Source organism: Pecten maximus, chromosome 2, assembly GCF_902652985.1.
Source record: "Pecten maximus chromosome 2, xPecMax1.1, whole genome shotgun sequence".
In the NCBI taxonomy this organism is placed as follows: domain Eukaryota; kingdom Metazoa; phylum Mollusca; class Bivalvia; order Pectinida; family Pectinidae; genus Pecten; species Pecten maximus.
The window spans coordinates 2,438,901-2,451,408 of NC_047016.1; the positions used below are offsets into that span (position 1 = coordinate 2,438,901).

At 37.5% G+C, this 12,508-nt stretch overlaps 1 protein-coding gene across 1 annotated transcript in view; it reads right to left on the reverse strand.

Moving 5' to 3' along the window:
• Nucleotides 1–293: 293 nt before the first annotated feature.
• The window catches only part of LOC117340479 (mucin-2-like), a 48,303-nt gene continuing 36,088 nt past the window's right edge, over nucleotides 294–12,508 (reverse strand). Inside the window, exons 7-13 of the mRNA XM_033902242.1 lie at nucleotides 9,079–9,202; nucleotides 7,923–8,134; nucleotides 7,648–7,698; nucleotides 7,257–7,397; nucleotides 2,053–2,361; nucleotides 1,818–1,956; nucleotides 294–1,503 (exon numbers count right to left, since the gene is read on the reverse strand). Of these exons, the coding sequence (XP_033758133.1) occupies nucleotides 1,335–1,503; nucleotides 1,818–1,956; nucleotides 2,053–2,361; nucleotides 7,257–7,397; nucleotides 7,648–7,698; nucleotides 7,923–8,134; nucleotides 9,079–9,202 (1,145 nt within the window). The 3' untranslated portion in view covers nucleotides 294–1,334. The remainder of the gene's footprint in view (nucleotides 1,504–1,817; nucleotides 1,957–2,052; nucleotides 2,362–7,256; nucleotides 7,398–7,647; nucleotides 7,699–7,922; nucleotides 8,135–9,078; nucleotides 9,203–12,508) is intronic.

Sequence of the window (12,508 nt, forward strand, 5' to 3'; positions counted from 1 at the left end):
GTTTACTCGTGAACTTAAACGGAAAAAATACACCTGTTCGTTCAGTGAGTGTACACATTCCTTAATGGTGATATACAAAGTGCTGCATGACATTTCATTTTTTGTCAAGTACAGCTTGAAATTAAGCTTAAAACGAGTCTGACCATTACACTCAATAACATTCATATATAACATAAAACTGTCCGATGAACTGAAACCTTTGTTGTCGGAGCCAGTTCGCTGATATCCATATTTAGTACATACAATATACAGATTTATTGTAGAAGGAAAACAAACAACATACAACACATTGATATATCTATATATTTTATTACTGACGTATAGAATACAAAGAATCCTCCTAACATAGACATATCGTATACTGTTTATTTGTATTCTATCGCTATATACTAAATGCTTGTTCCGTTAACGTTGGTAGTGTCACCAAGTATAGAGGCTGTAAGTTAATGTATGTATGTCTCACAGGAAATAAGATATATCATCGGCGATGTGGAAATAGACAGAGCTGGGGAACATTCCGACCTTCTCAGGTGCTTTGGAGCTTAATGATAAGGGGATACATCGATGAGTACCTAGGACCATCCGAGGTCCCTTTGGAAAGAATTATTGGGATGTATACATTTTGGTCCCAGAATCATTCTGTCTCTGGCAACTGAAGGGAATACATCCCTGTGTAGAGTTCAAAATGACAGGACTCCCCTACTAAATGAAAGAATACATCGAATCATGATTGAGATACAAGAAACAGCAGAAATCAGTTAATCGTTTATGCTGTTGGTGTTACGTAGAAGAGAATTACAAAATGTATAAAGTAGACATTTCTTGCGTGGTCGCATGCCGGTGGTACTTATGGAAATGATCACCGATTAATAAACAAATGTATCTATAATGTGGCGGAATGCAAAACTGGGACACTCAGCGCAATGGGAAGGTCGTTATACTTGTTGCAGATTAAAATATCGCTGAAGGTTACCAAATACTTCAAGAGAGGCCTCCCCGGAGCGTCTCGTGGTTATGGAAAGCTCTGAGGCCTTCTCGACCGGTTTTCCAGACACAACGTCGGGAACACACCGGGAAAGCATTGAGCATTTTCGTTGATCTCCCGAGGTCTCCCGATGTCTCCACAAAGTTCGCGACGCTTCCGAAGCTTCTCCAGGCAGAACATGTTCCCGAGGTTCATCAATTTCCATTAAGATTGCATCACCAAGGCAAAAAAGCAAGTGAAGGTGACCCATAAGACAATTCTTATGGCGAGAACAGATTCGTGAAGTACAGAGGCTGTAGGATAAATGGTTATATGTGTCTCAAAATGTAGAAGTTGAACAAGACAATGTTTAGGGCGAGTAAAGATTGTAAGGGACTGTCCCGTTGTTACAAAGCGCAGTGTTGCAGCACCATGAGCACTGGAAGTTGTCCAAATACAACTGGCTGGAGTCGTATTTCCTACACCTGCTGTCGCTAGAAACCCGGTTTGCTTCGCGGCAGCCTGTTTCTGTACCACAACTGTGATTAAAGAAAACATTTATTAAGAAAACTGATGGCTATCATACCTGATATGCGAAAGTCAGCGCTACCCTACAAGTTTCTTGAAATGTTTGCGATTGACTACTAAATTGTTATCTTGGAATGTGTGTGAGAGATTTTTATCCGTCAAACCATTCGACAAATATTATATAATGAACAACATAACTTGAAGTAAACTATTTTAAACATGGCAGCGACTTCAATTAGTTTAGAAAATACTGCCATATAGGACAGATTGCATCAACGGAATCTCCATCTGGGGAGACAGAACAAGAGAAACACAAAATACAAACCTCCTGAATACGGACCGGGTGCCATCATCGTTGTTGTGGATGGTCGTCACACAGAACTGCTGATCCACACTCTGACACTGATGGGCTTTGTACCTAGTCTCGCAGATAAACGGAGGTCCGTCACACAGGTAACAGGCCGCTGTGGACAGGGAACAACGTTACAAACACATGCAGAAAGATAATCATAGTATATTGGGTTTTTTTATTATTATTTAATTGAGGCGATTATACTTACTAGGCCTTATAGGTTTGGGCGTTGACCGAAATGGTTGTTTTGTTATTGGTAGGTCTGTAGTACGCAGTGTCGCTTTCGAGGTGGCACGTGCTGTCGACGATGTAGCTGTTGACGTCATAGTGACGGCACGTGCTGTTGATAACGTGCCTGTTGACGTCATTATGGTGGTACCTGCTTTCGGTGACGTGGCTGTTGAAGTCATGGTAGTACCAGGTGCCGATGGCGTCGTTGTTGGAGTGGTAGTGGCAGATCCTGTTGTCGACGGATTTACTGTTGACGTCATACGGGTACTCAAACGCGATGGGGTGTCTGTCAATATGTAAACCCGTGATGACTCGAGAGTATTGGTAAAATAGATAAAATTTCATCAACAGACAAAAACGACAGAATTGTTTTAATCTGTTAATGATTCTTCGTTCGCCTAATTAGTATAGTTGATAGGACTTTTTTTGAACCTTCATATGACGTGGTATATGAACGTCTTATGAAATGGTAATACAAATTTAGTGTTTTCTGGTTGCTATGGTTTTTTCGCTACCGAAGACTAAATCTATGGATAAAATAGCGATCATACAATTTAATACACAACACGCTGAAATAGACGATGGTATGAAAATCGAAAAATGGGGTTGTTTCCTACAAAGTCCTAATGGTTATCCAGTTCATTGGTAGTTACCACGAATGAATGGAAAGATGGATATCGCATCTTTCGCAGTAGACGTAATACAAGATGTACATTATGCTATTATCGTCAAAATTAAGTAGCATTTAGGACAAGAAAGATATGGCATTAGCCAAACGAATGAATCATGACAATCCTTTAGATTACAGGTTATATTTCTACCCCAATATATGGGTGTTTTCAACTCCCAAGACATGAAATAATTACAACTGTTGAATAATATTCCGTTTATACAACATGTGGAATAAATTCTAAATTCGTTTTGATTGGTTGACACGGTTGTCTTTGAACGGGACTATTTTTTAATCAAATGGATTAATGCGTTTTGATGGGCTAACACTTGAGGGCCGCTTCACGGGGTCATGCATATGATGACATACAAAATGTAGTTCACCACTGTTTTTGTGATTATTCATTTTTATGTTGATTTCTATCAAATTATCGCTTTGAAAAATAATAATATTGCGTATCATTTGTTATGATTAATCTTAGATTTAATATCCGTACACGTTTCCGAAATTGTCAGTTTTGCATATTGATTAACGGTATTTCACTTTAGGTCATATCCTTACACTATAACTGTAACTTTTAAAAAATAACAAACTCGAGTGAAAAAAAAATGCCATATCAACAGCCACACGGTGTGTAACCTCTATTTAATATTTCGAAATGTTCTGAACGGATTGAAATCCCATGTCACGCTTGACTCATATACATACATAAAGTGAACTATCAACATCTGTTAGGAAAATCGTTCTAAAGTGAATTGGCAACATCTGTGATGACCGCCGTTCTAAGGTGAATCATGAACACCTGTTCGGCCCATCGTTCTAAAGTGAATCATGAACACACACCTGTTCGGTCCATCGTTCTTAAGTGAATCACGAACACACACCTCTTCGGCCCATCGTTCTTAAGTGAATCATGAACATCTATTAGGCCCATCGTTTTATATTTAATTATTTTGTAGGGATGTAAAGTCCTGTAGTAGATTCTATTTTTCTCACCTCTTTGTCTGGTCATCCATCTTTTTAGGATTCGAGTAGAGCAAACAAAACAAAGTATATACCATCAAAATTTGGTTTATTTTGTTCAACGTCCTATAAACAGCCACCAGGGGGTCATTTAAGGACGTGGCATACTGGTGTTCCCTGTGAAAATTCATGTTTGCTGTTTGTTGACTTTAACGAAATATAAAATACACTTCCCTTTTTATGTTTTTGTGATGTATTTATTTTTAAGAAAAAGATACAATACTAGATTCCTCTTTATCTTTAATGTATTTCAATATTTCAAGTTTTAGCGGTCGATGACGTCAGGGCTTGCTGCCGTAAGTTTTAGGTCCCAATTTTCGACGTCAGTGTTTGCCGACATAGAAATCCCCTGTGGGCTTGATGTTGGTGTTACAGTTAGCCGTGGTACAGCAGTAGTGACAGGTTCCTCTGAGGACGGAGTTACCGTCGTAGTCAAGACAAAGGCTCTGATCAGACGACTGGAGTAACCATAGAGACCGGCATATGTCCTCGGTGACGCACCTTCAACAGACATACCAACAATGGCCTCAGACAGAGCAACGTCACTATTGCACATAGCAAGTTAACCAAGATGTATCAAACTTCAGTACAAAAAGGGACCCAAATGACCAGTATAAATTCTGTTATCTTAGAAATAGAGTGGTAAGGAAGGAAAGTTTATCATAAATGCCAATTCCGATATGCATTTTTCAAGAATACATTTGTTATAAAAAAGCTGATAGTTCAGTGATTAATTTTCCTGACATTTGGATTGAAGATCTAATATAAGTAAAAGAGGTAAGTACCTTTTAAAGACCTTGAGATTGCCATAACTGTCGCCCATTACTGTACTCAAACAGAAATTGTGACCAGGCGCGCACGGCCGGATGGCGTAGTTCGAACTTGTTTCACGCACAAGACATGGTATGCCAAGGTCCGCACGTCCGCACACGTGACAGCTCTGCGCCACTAGAACGGTAGAAACGCGCCATTGGACTCTAGTAGTTATTTGAAATATTTACTACAACGCCTTGGTGTGTCAGACGTGCACAAGCACGTGCCTTGTTATACACAAATAGAATTGCCCAGAATATTTCTAAGATTTTGAAATAAAAGCGTATCTGTTTAAATACCAGTGTGCCATCGAAGACAGCTGCTTCCGTAATCATGGAGACATGGCCAATTTGTATGTGACAATCAACACTGATAATGACATAATTGTGGAATGACGTCACTCTCCATGTTGCATTAACATTCCACCTGTACAATCCTTGTACCAATGTTGCTGTAAACCAGTAACCGCAAAATGTTATTAACCGGTAATAACAAATATTGATATAAACCGGTAATAACAAATATTGATATAAACCGGTAACCATAAATATTGATATAAACCGGTAACAAAGACACTTATTCCTTGTGATATTTTCCTATCCGAAACAGGTAGGATATTTTCGTCATAATGATAGAGTTTTCCGTTCTAATCTTTGCGGAAACTCCCAAATCGTCCCTTAAAGACATTTGTGGCACAAGGAAACCCTTATTCATCTGTAGTCATTAGAAGACTCGTGTCAACGTTAGAGGTTCAGTGACTGAAACTGATAGTATGCTGTAGTTTTAATGGTACAGTATGGAGTTAGGTCAATGGTACAGTAAGGAGTTAAGTCAATGGTACAGTATGGAGTTAGGTCAATGGTACAGTATGGAGTTAAGTCAATGGTACAGTAAGGAGTTAAGTCAATGATACAGTATGGAGTTAGGTCAATGGTACAGTAAGGAGTTAAGTCAATGGTACAGTACGGAGTTAAGTCAATGGTACAGTGTGGAGTGAAGTCAATGGTACAGAATGGTTTTAAGTCAATGGTACAATATGGAGTTAAGTCAATGGTACAGTATGGAGTTAGGTCAATGGTATAGTAAGGAGTTAAGTCAATGGTACAGTATGGAGTTGGGTCAATGGTATAGTAAGGAGTTAAGTCAATGGTACAGTATGGAGTTAGGTCAATGGTACAGTATGGAGTTAAGTCAATGGTACAGTATGGAGTTAAGTCAATGATACAGTATGGAGTTAAGTCAATGGTACAGTAAGGAGTTAAGTCAATGGTACAGTATGGAGTTAAGTCAATGGTACAGTATGGAGTTAAGTCAATGGTACAATATGGTTTTAAGTCAATGGTACAGTATGGAGTTAAGTCAATGGTACAGTATGGAGTTTAGTTAATGGTACAGTAAGGAGTTAAGTCAATGGTACAGTATGGAGTTAAGTCAATGGTACAGTATGGAGTTAAGTCAATGGTACAGAATGGTTTTAAGTCAATGGTACAATATGGAGTGAAGTCAATGGTACAGTATGGAGTTAAGTCAATGGTACAGTATGGAGTTAAGTCAATGGTACAGTATGGAGTTAAGTCAATGGTACAGTAAGGAGTTAAGTCAATGGTACAATATGGAGTTAAGTCAATGGTACAGTATGGAGTTAAGTCAATGGTACAGTATGGAGTTAAGTCAATGGTACAGTATGGAGTTAAGTCAATGGTACAGTATGGAGTTAAGTCAATGGTACAGTATGGAGTTAAGTCAATGGTACAGTATGGAGTTAAGTCAATGGTACAGTATGGAGTTAAGTCAATGGTACAGTATGGAGTTAAGTCAATGGTACAGTATGGAGTTAAGTCAATGGTACAGTATGGAGTTAAGTCAATGGTACAGTATGGAGTTAAGTCAATGGTACAGTATGGAGTTAAGTCAATGGTACAGTATGGAGTTAAGTCAATGGTACAGTATGAGTTAAGTCAATGGTACAGTATGGAGTTAAGTCAATGGTATAGTATGGAAGTTTAAGTCAATGGTACAGTATGGAGTTAAGTCAATGGTACAGTATGGAGTTAAGTCAATGGTACAGTATGGAGTTAAGTCAATGGTACAGTATGGAGTTAAGTCAATGGTACAGTATGGAGTTAAGTCAATGGTACAGTATGGAGTATAAGTCAATGGTACAGTATGGAGTTAAGTCAATGATACAGTATGGAGTTAAGTCAATGATACAGTAAGGAGTTAAGTCAATGGTACAGTATGGAGTTAAGTCAATGGTACAGTATGGAGTGATAAGTCAATGGTACAGTAAGGAGTTAAGTCAATGATACAGTATGGAGTTAAGTCAATGGTACAGTAAGGAGTTAAGTCAATGGTACAGTATGGAGTTAAGTCAATGGTACAGTATGGAGTTATAAGTCAATGGTACAGTATGGAGTTAAGTCAATGGTACAGTATGGAGTTAAGTCAATGGTACAGTATGGAGTTAAGTCAATGGTACAGTAAGGAGTTAAGTCAATGGTACAGTATGGAGTTAAGTCAATGGTACAGTATGGAGTTAAGTCAATGGTAAGTTATGGAATTTAGTCATGAAGAAAGCTCCTTGTTTGATAAATCATTCTCATGATACTAAAATGAGGATGAAGAAATAGCAATTATGGTCAGTCGCTAAAGAGAGATAAAAAGTGATTGCTTACAATGCGCCTGCGTTGTAGTTTGGATAGGGGTAGTAGGTTTGGTTGATGTAGGCGTGGACGGTGACGTTGTATCCCTCTTGGTAGATGTCGGCATATGTGTTATAGGTACGGGGACAGTAGACGGTTTAGTTTGGGACAGACCTGTGATAGAGACAAGATTTTAATCATTGGAATATACTTCACCGAGGTTTTAGCATTCAATTATATTCAAACTTTATTTATAGTCGGTACATATCATAACAAATCAGCATTAGCTCTAATGAGCTATTAAAACCGACTCCAATCAATTAACAATGTTGATAGAACGAAATAGCTGGTTATCACACTAATTTAGAATATTGAAAAGTCTATTACCAGAAGAGATTAGAACCTGGTAAAGTATTTTACAAACCTGATGTGGAGAGGTGGGAAGAAGGGCGCGTGCTCATGTGGGTAGTTGTGGCTGAAATATTACAACAGAAAGGAAGTTTACTGAAAATTAAATTAAAACAGTAAAGATCAATATCCGAACTTTTATGTGAAAGGTACATGATGGAAAAAAAGAAATCACTTTAAAATGGTTGATCTATTAACGTATTCAGTCTCCGCATCCAGTCTATTACACTAAACAGTGTTACAATATATTACTACAGGGAGGTGACACGATATCATTCTGTGTTGATGTACCTGGTACAGGTGTAGTTTCTACCTTAAACTGGTAGATTTCGTCAGGGCGGTTGTCGCGATTACATGCGCCAGTACCATCCGACAGACAGCAGATATCACAGACGAGGTTTTGACCAGAGCCAGTAAAGTTGGATACATCACCCGTAGCACAGGCATACGTCTTTCGGCTCTTATTCCACCATTCACCAATACATGTCGTTTTCGAAGCACATCTGTAAATAATTTTACAATTTAACAAAAAAAAAAAGAAGAAAAAGGAGAAAACTCGATAAAATATAATTACTTATAAGAATTGTACAGACTTTGCTTGTAGACTTGTAATTAAATTGATATGATCCAACATGCCAAATAAAGACCAGTATAAAGTCGCATACAACCCAACCATATTGTTATTATTCTACTTAAAGACATAAATTATAAACCATACACAACAAATTCTCGCATGGAAAAGCTGGAAACGCTACAACGGGAAATGATAAGGATAACATAGATGAGGATTACATTTCTGGTTGACGCTATCTTGGTTTATTGGATTGAATTTGGTCTGTTTTACACACCAGACCACCATTTGGTGTGTTTTATACATCAGAACACAATTTGGTCTGTATTACACACCAAAACACAATCACCCCTCTTCTTTTCGAGGTTATTTTCACACGAAGCTGAATTCATCGAAGACGCTCCCAATTACTTCAATTTATACGATGGGTGGTTTTTATATAAGAATTAAGTTTTGTCAGGAGGTCTTTTTCAGTACGCCAGTTTTATTATGTAAACAGATATTAATTAGATTAGCTTTCATAGTCTTCAATAAGGTAGGGATACTTAGACATAGCCTGATACAGTTGACAATGTGTCAGTAGCCTTCTTATCGAACTTTCTGTTCCTTTTATCGATATAAATCATAATCACGGTTTTATTAACCTATCGGTTCTCTCTTGTTGTAGATGTCTCAGACATATCTTATTGGGTCGGTAACATGACGTAACACCAAACGGGTAATGGCGGAGATATCAGGATAAATCACCTCGGATCAGATTTAATGAACTTCAAATCTCATATCCGCGTTCAATTGTCGTCATCACTAGATAATCTAAACAATTAACGTTTAATCGTACAATAAGGTTTTAAATTTGATATAAATAGCTTGACTAACCTTTTGTTGACATCCACTATGTTGCCTTCCTCGTAGTAGATCTCGTTAAGGCAGTAAGGCTTGTCAGAACCGCAGTTAGTGACGTAAAACCCGGAGTATTTATCACCAGTAACGCAGGTACTACCTGTAAAATATATAATAATATGAACTATAATACAGGTATTACATGTAAAATATATAATAATATGTACTATAATACAGGTACTACCTGTAAAATATATATAATAATATGTACTATAATACATGTATTATCTGTAATATATAGAATAATAATGTACTATAATACAGGTATTACATGTAATATACAGAATTACATTTACTATATAATTTAATGTAAAATACGGAAATGTCTCATTCCTATTTAACTAATACTAATCAATCTAACAGAACTTCATAGTGTCAGAATATATGATATCGATAAACTATGAGATTAATAGTCATTTCGATCACGGAATTTTTTTTTTAATAAGTTGGATTATAAGTAAGTCACCCCTTTACTATGTAGGGGTATAACTAAGTCACCCCCTTTACTATGTAGGGGTATAACTAAGTTACCCCCTTTACTATGTAGGGGTATATCTAAGTTACCTACTTTACTATGTAGGGGTATAACTAAGTTACCCCCTTTACTATGTAGGGGTATAACTAAGTTACCCCCTTTACTATGTAGGGGTATAACTAAGTTACCCCCTTTACTATGTAGGGTATAACTAAGTTACCCCCTTTACTATGTAGGGGTATAACTAAGTTACCCCCTTTACTATGTAGGGGTATAACTAAGTTACACCCTTTACTATGTAGGGGTATAACTAAGTTACACCCCTTTACTATGTAGGGGTATAACTAAGTTACCCCCTTTACTATGTAGGTGTATAACTTAGTTACCCCTTTACTATGTAGGGGTATAACTAAGTTACCCCCTTTACTAGGTAGGGATTTCATCCCTTTACTATGTAGGGGTATAACTAAGTAACCCCCTTTACTATGTAGGGGTATAACTAAGTTACCCCTTTACTATGTAGGGTTATAACTAAGTTACCCCTTTACTATGTAGGGTTATAACTAAGTTACCCCCTTTACTATGTAGGGGTATAACTAAGTTACCCCCTTTACTATGTAGGGTTATAACTAAGTTACCCCCTTTACTATGTAGGGGTATAACTGAGTTACCCCTTTACTATGTAGGGGTATAACTAAGTTACCCCCTTTACTATGTAGGGGTATAACTAAGTTACCCCCTTTACTATGTAGGGGTATAACTAAGTTACCACCTTTACTATGTAGGGGTATAACTAAGTTACCCCCTTTACTATGTAGGGGTATAACTAAGTTACCCCTTTACTATGTAGGGGTATAACTAAGATACTCCTTTACTATGTAGGGGTATAACTAAGTTACCACCTTTACTATGTAGGGGTATAACTAAGTTACCCCCTTTACTATGTAGGGGTATAACTAAGTTACCCCTTTACTATGTAGGGTATAACTAAGTTACCCCCTTTACTATGTAGGGGTATAACTAAGTTACCCCTTTACTATGTAGGGGTATAACTAAGTTACCCCTTTACTATGTAGGGGTATAACTAAGTTACCCCCTTTACTATGTAGGGGTATAACTAAGTTACCCCTTTACTATGTAGGGTTATAACTAAGTTACCCCCTTTACCATGTAGGGGTATAACTAAGTTGCCCCCTTTACTATGTAGGGGTATAACTAAGTTACCCCTTTACTATTTAGAGGTATAACTAAGTTACACTTTACTATGTAGGGGTATAACTAAGTTACCCCCTTTACTATGTAGGGGTATAACTAAGTTACCCCCTTTACTATGTAGGGGTATAACTAAGTTACCCCTTTACCATGTAGGGGTATAACTGAGTTACCCCTTTACTATGTAGGGGTATAATTAAGTTACCCCCTTTACTATGTAGGGGTATAACTAAGTTACTCCTTTACTATGTAGGGGTATAACTAAGTTACCCCCTTTACTGTGTAGGGGTATAACTAAGTTACCCCTTTACTATGTAGAGGTATAACTAAGTTACCCCCTTTACTATGTAGGGGTATAACTAAGTTACCCCTTTACTATGTAGGGGTATAACTAAGTTACCCCCTTTACTATGTAGGGGTATAACTAAGTTACCCTTTACTATGTAGGGGTATAACTAAGTTACCCCCTTTACTATGTAGGGGTATAACTAAGTTACCCCTTTACTATGTAGGGTTATAACTAAGTTACCACCTTTACTATGTAGGGGTATAACTAAGTTACCCCTTTACTATGTAGGGGTATAACTAAGTTACCCCTTTACTATGTAGGGGTTTAACTAAGTTACCCCTTTACTATGCAGGGTTATAACTAAGTTACCCCTTTACTATGTAGGGGTATAACTAAGTTACCCCCTTTACTATGTAGGGTTATAACTAAGTTGCCCCATTTACTATGTAGGGATATAACTAAGTTACCCCCTTTACTATGTAGGGGTATAACTAAGTTACCCCCTTTACTATGTAGGGATATAACAAAGTTACCCCCTTTGCTATGTAGGGTATAACTAAGTTACCCCCTTTGCTATGTAGGGGTATAACTAATTTACCCCCTTTACTATGTAGGGATATAACTAAGTTTCACCCCTTTACTATGTAGTGGTATAACTAAGTTACCCCTTTACTATGTAGGGGTATAACTAAGTTACCCCCTTTACTATGTAGTGGTATAACTAAGTTACCCCCTTTACTATGTAGGGGTTTCACCTCTTTACTATGTAGGGGTATAACTAAGTTACCCCCTTTACTATGTAGGGGTATAACTAAGTTACCCCCTTTACTATGTAGGGGTATAACTAAGTTACCCCCTTTACTATGTAGGGGTATAACTAAGTTACCCCCTTTACTATGTAGTGGTATAACTAAGTTACCCCTTTACTATGTAGGGTTATAACTAAGTTACCCCCTTTACTATGTAGGGGTATAACTAAGTTACCCCTTTACTATGTAGGGTATAACTAAGTTACCCCCTTTACTATGTAGGGGTATAACTAAGTTACCCCTTTACTATGTAGGGGTATAACTAAGTTACCCCCTTTACTATGTAGGGGTATAACTAAGTTACCCCCTTTACTATGTAGGGGTATAACTAAGTTACCCCCTTTACTATGTAGTGGTATAACTAAGTTACCCCTTTACTATGTAGGGGTATAACTTAGTTATCCCCTTTACTATGTAGGGTTATAACTAAGTTACCCCTTTACTATGTAGGGGTATAACTAAGTTACCCCTTTACTATGTAGGGTTATAACTAAGTTACCCCCTTTACTATGTAGGGTTATAACTAAGTTACCCCCTTTATTATGTAGGGGTTTCACCTCTTTACTATGTAGGGGTATAACTAAGTTACCCCCTTTACTATGTAGGGGTATAACTAAGTTA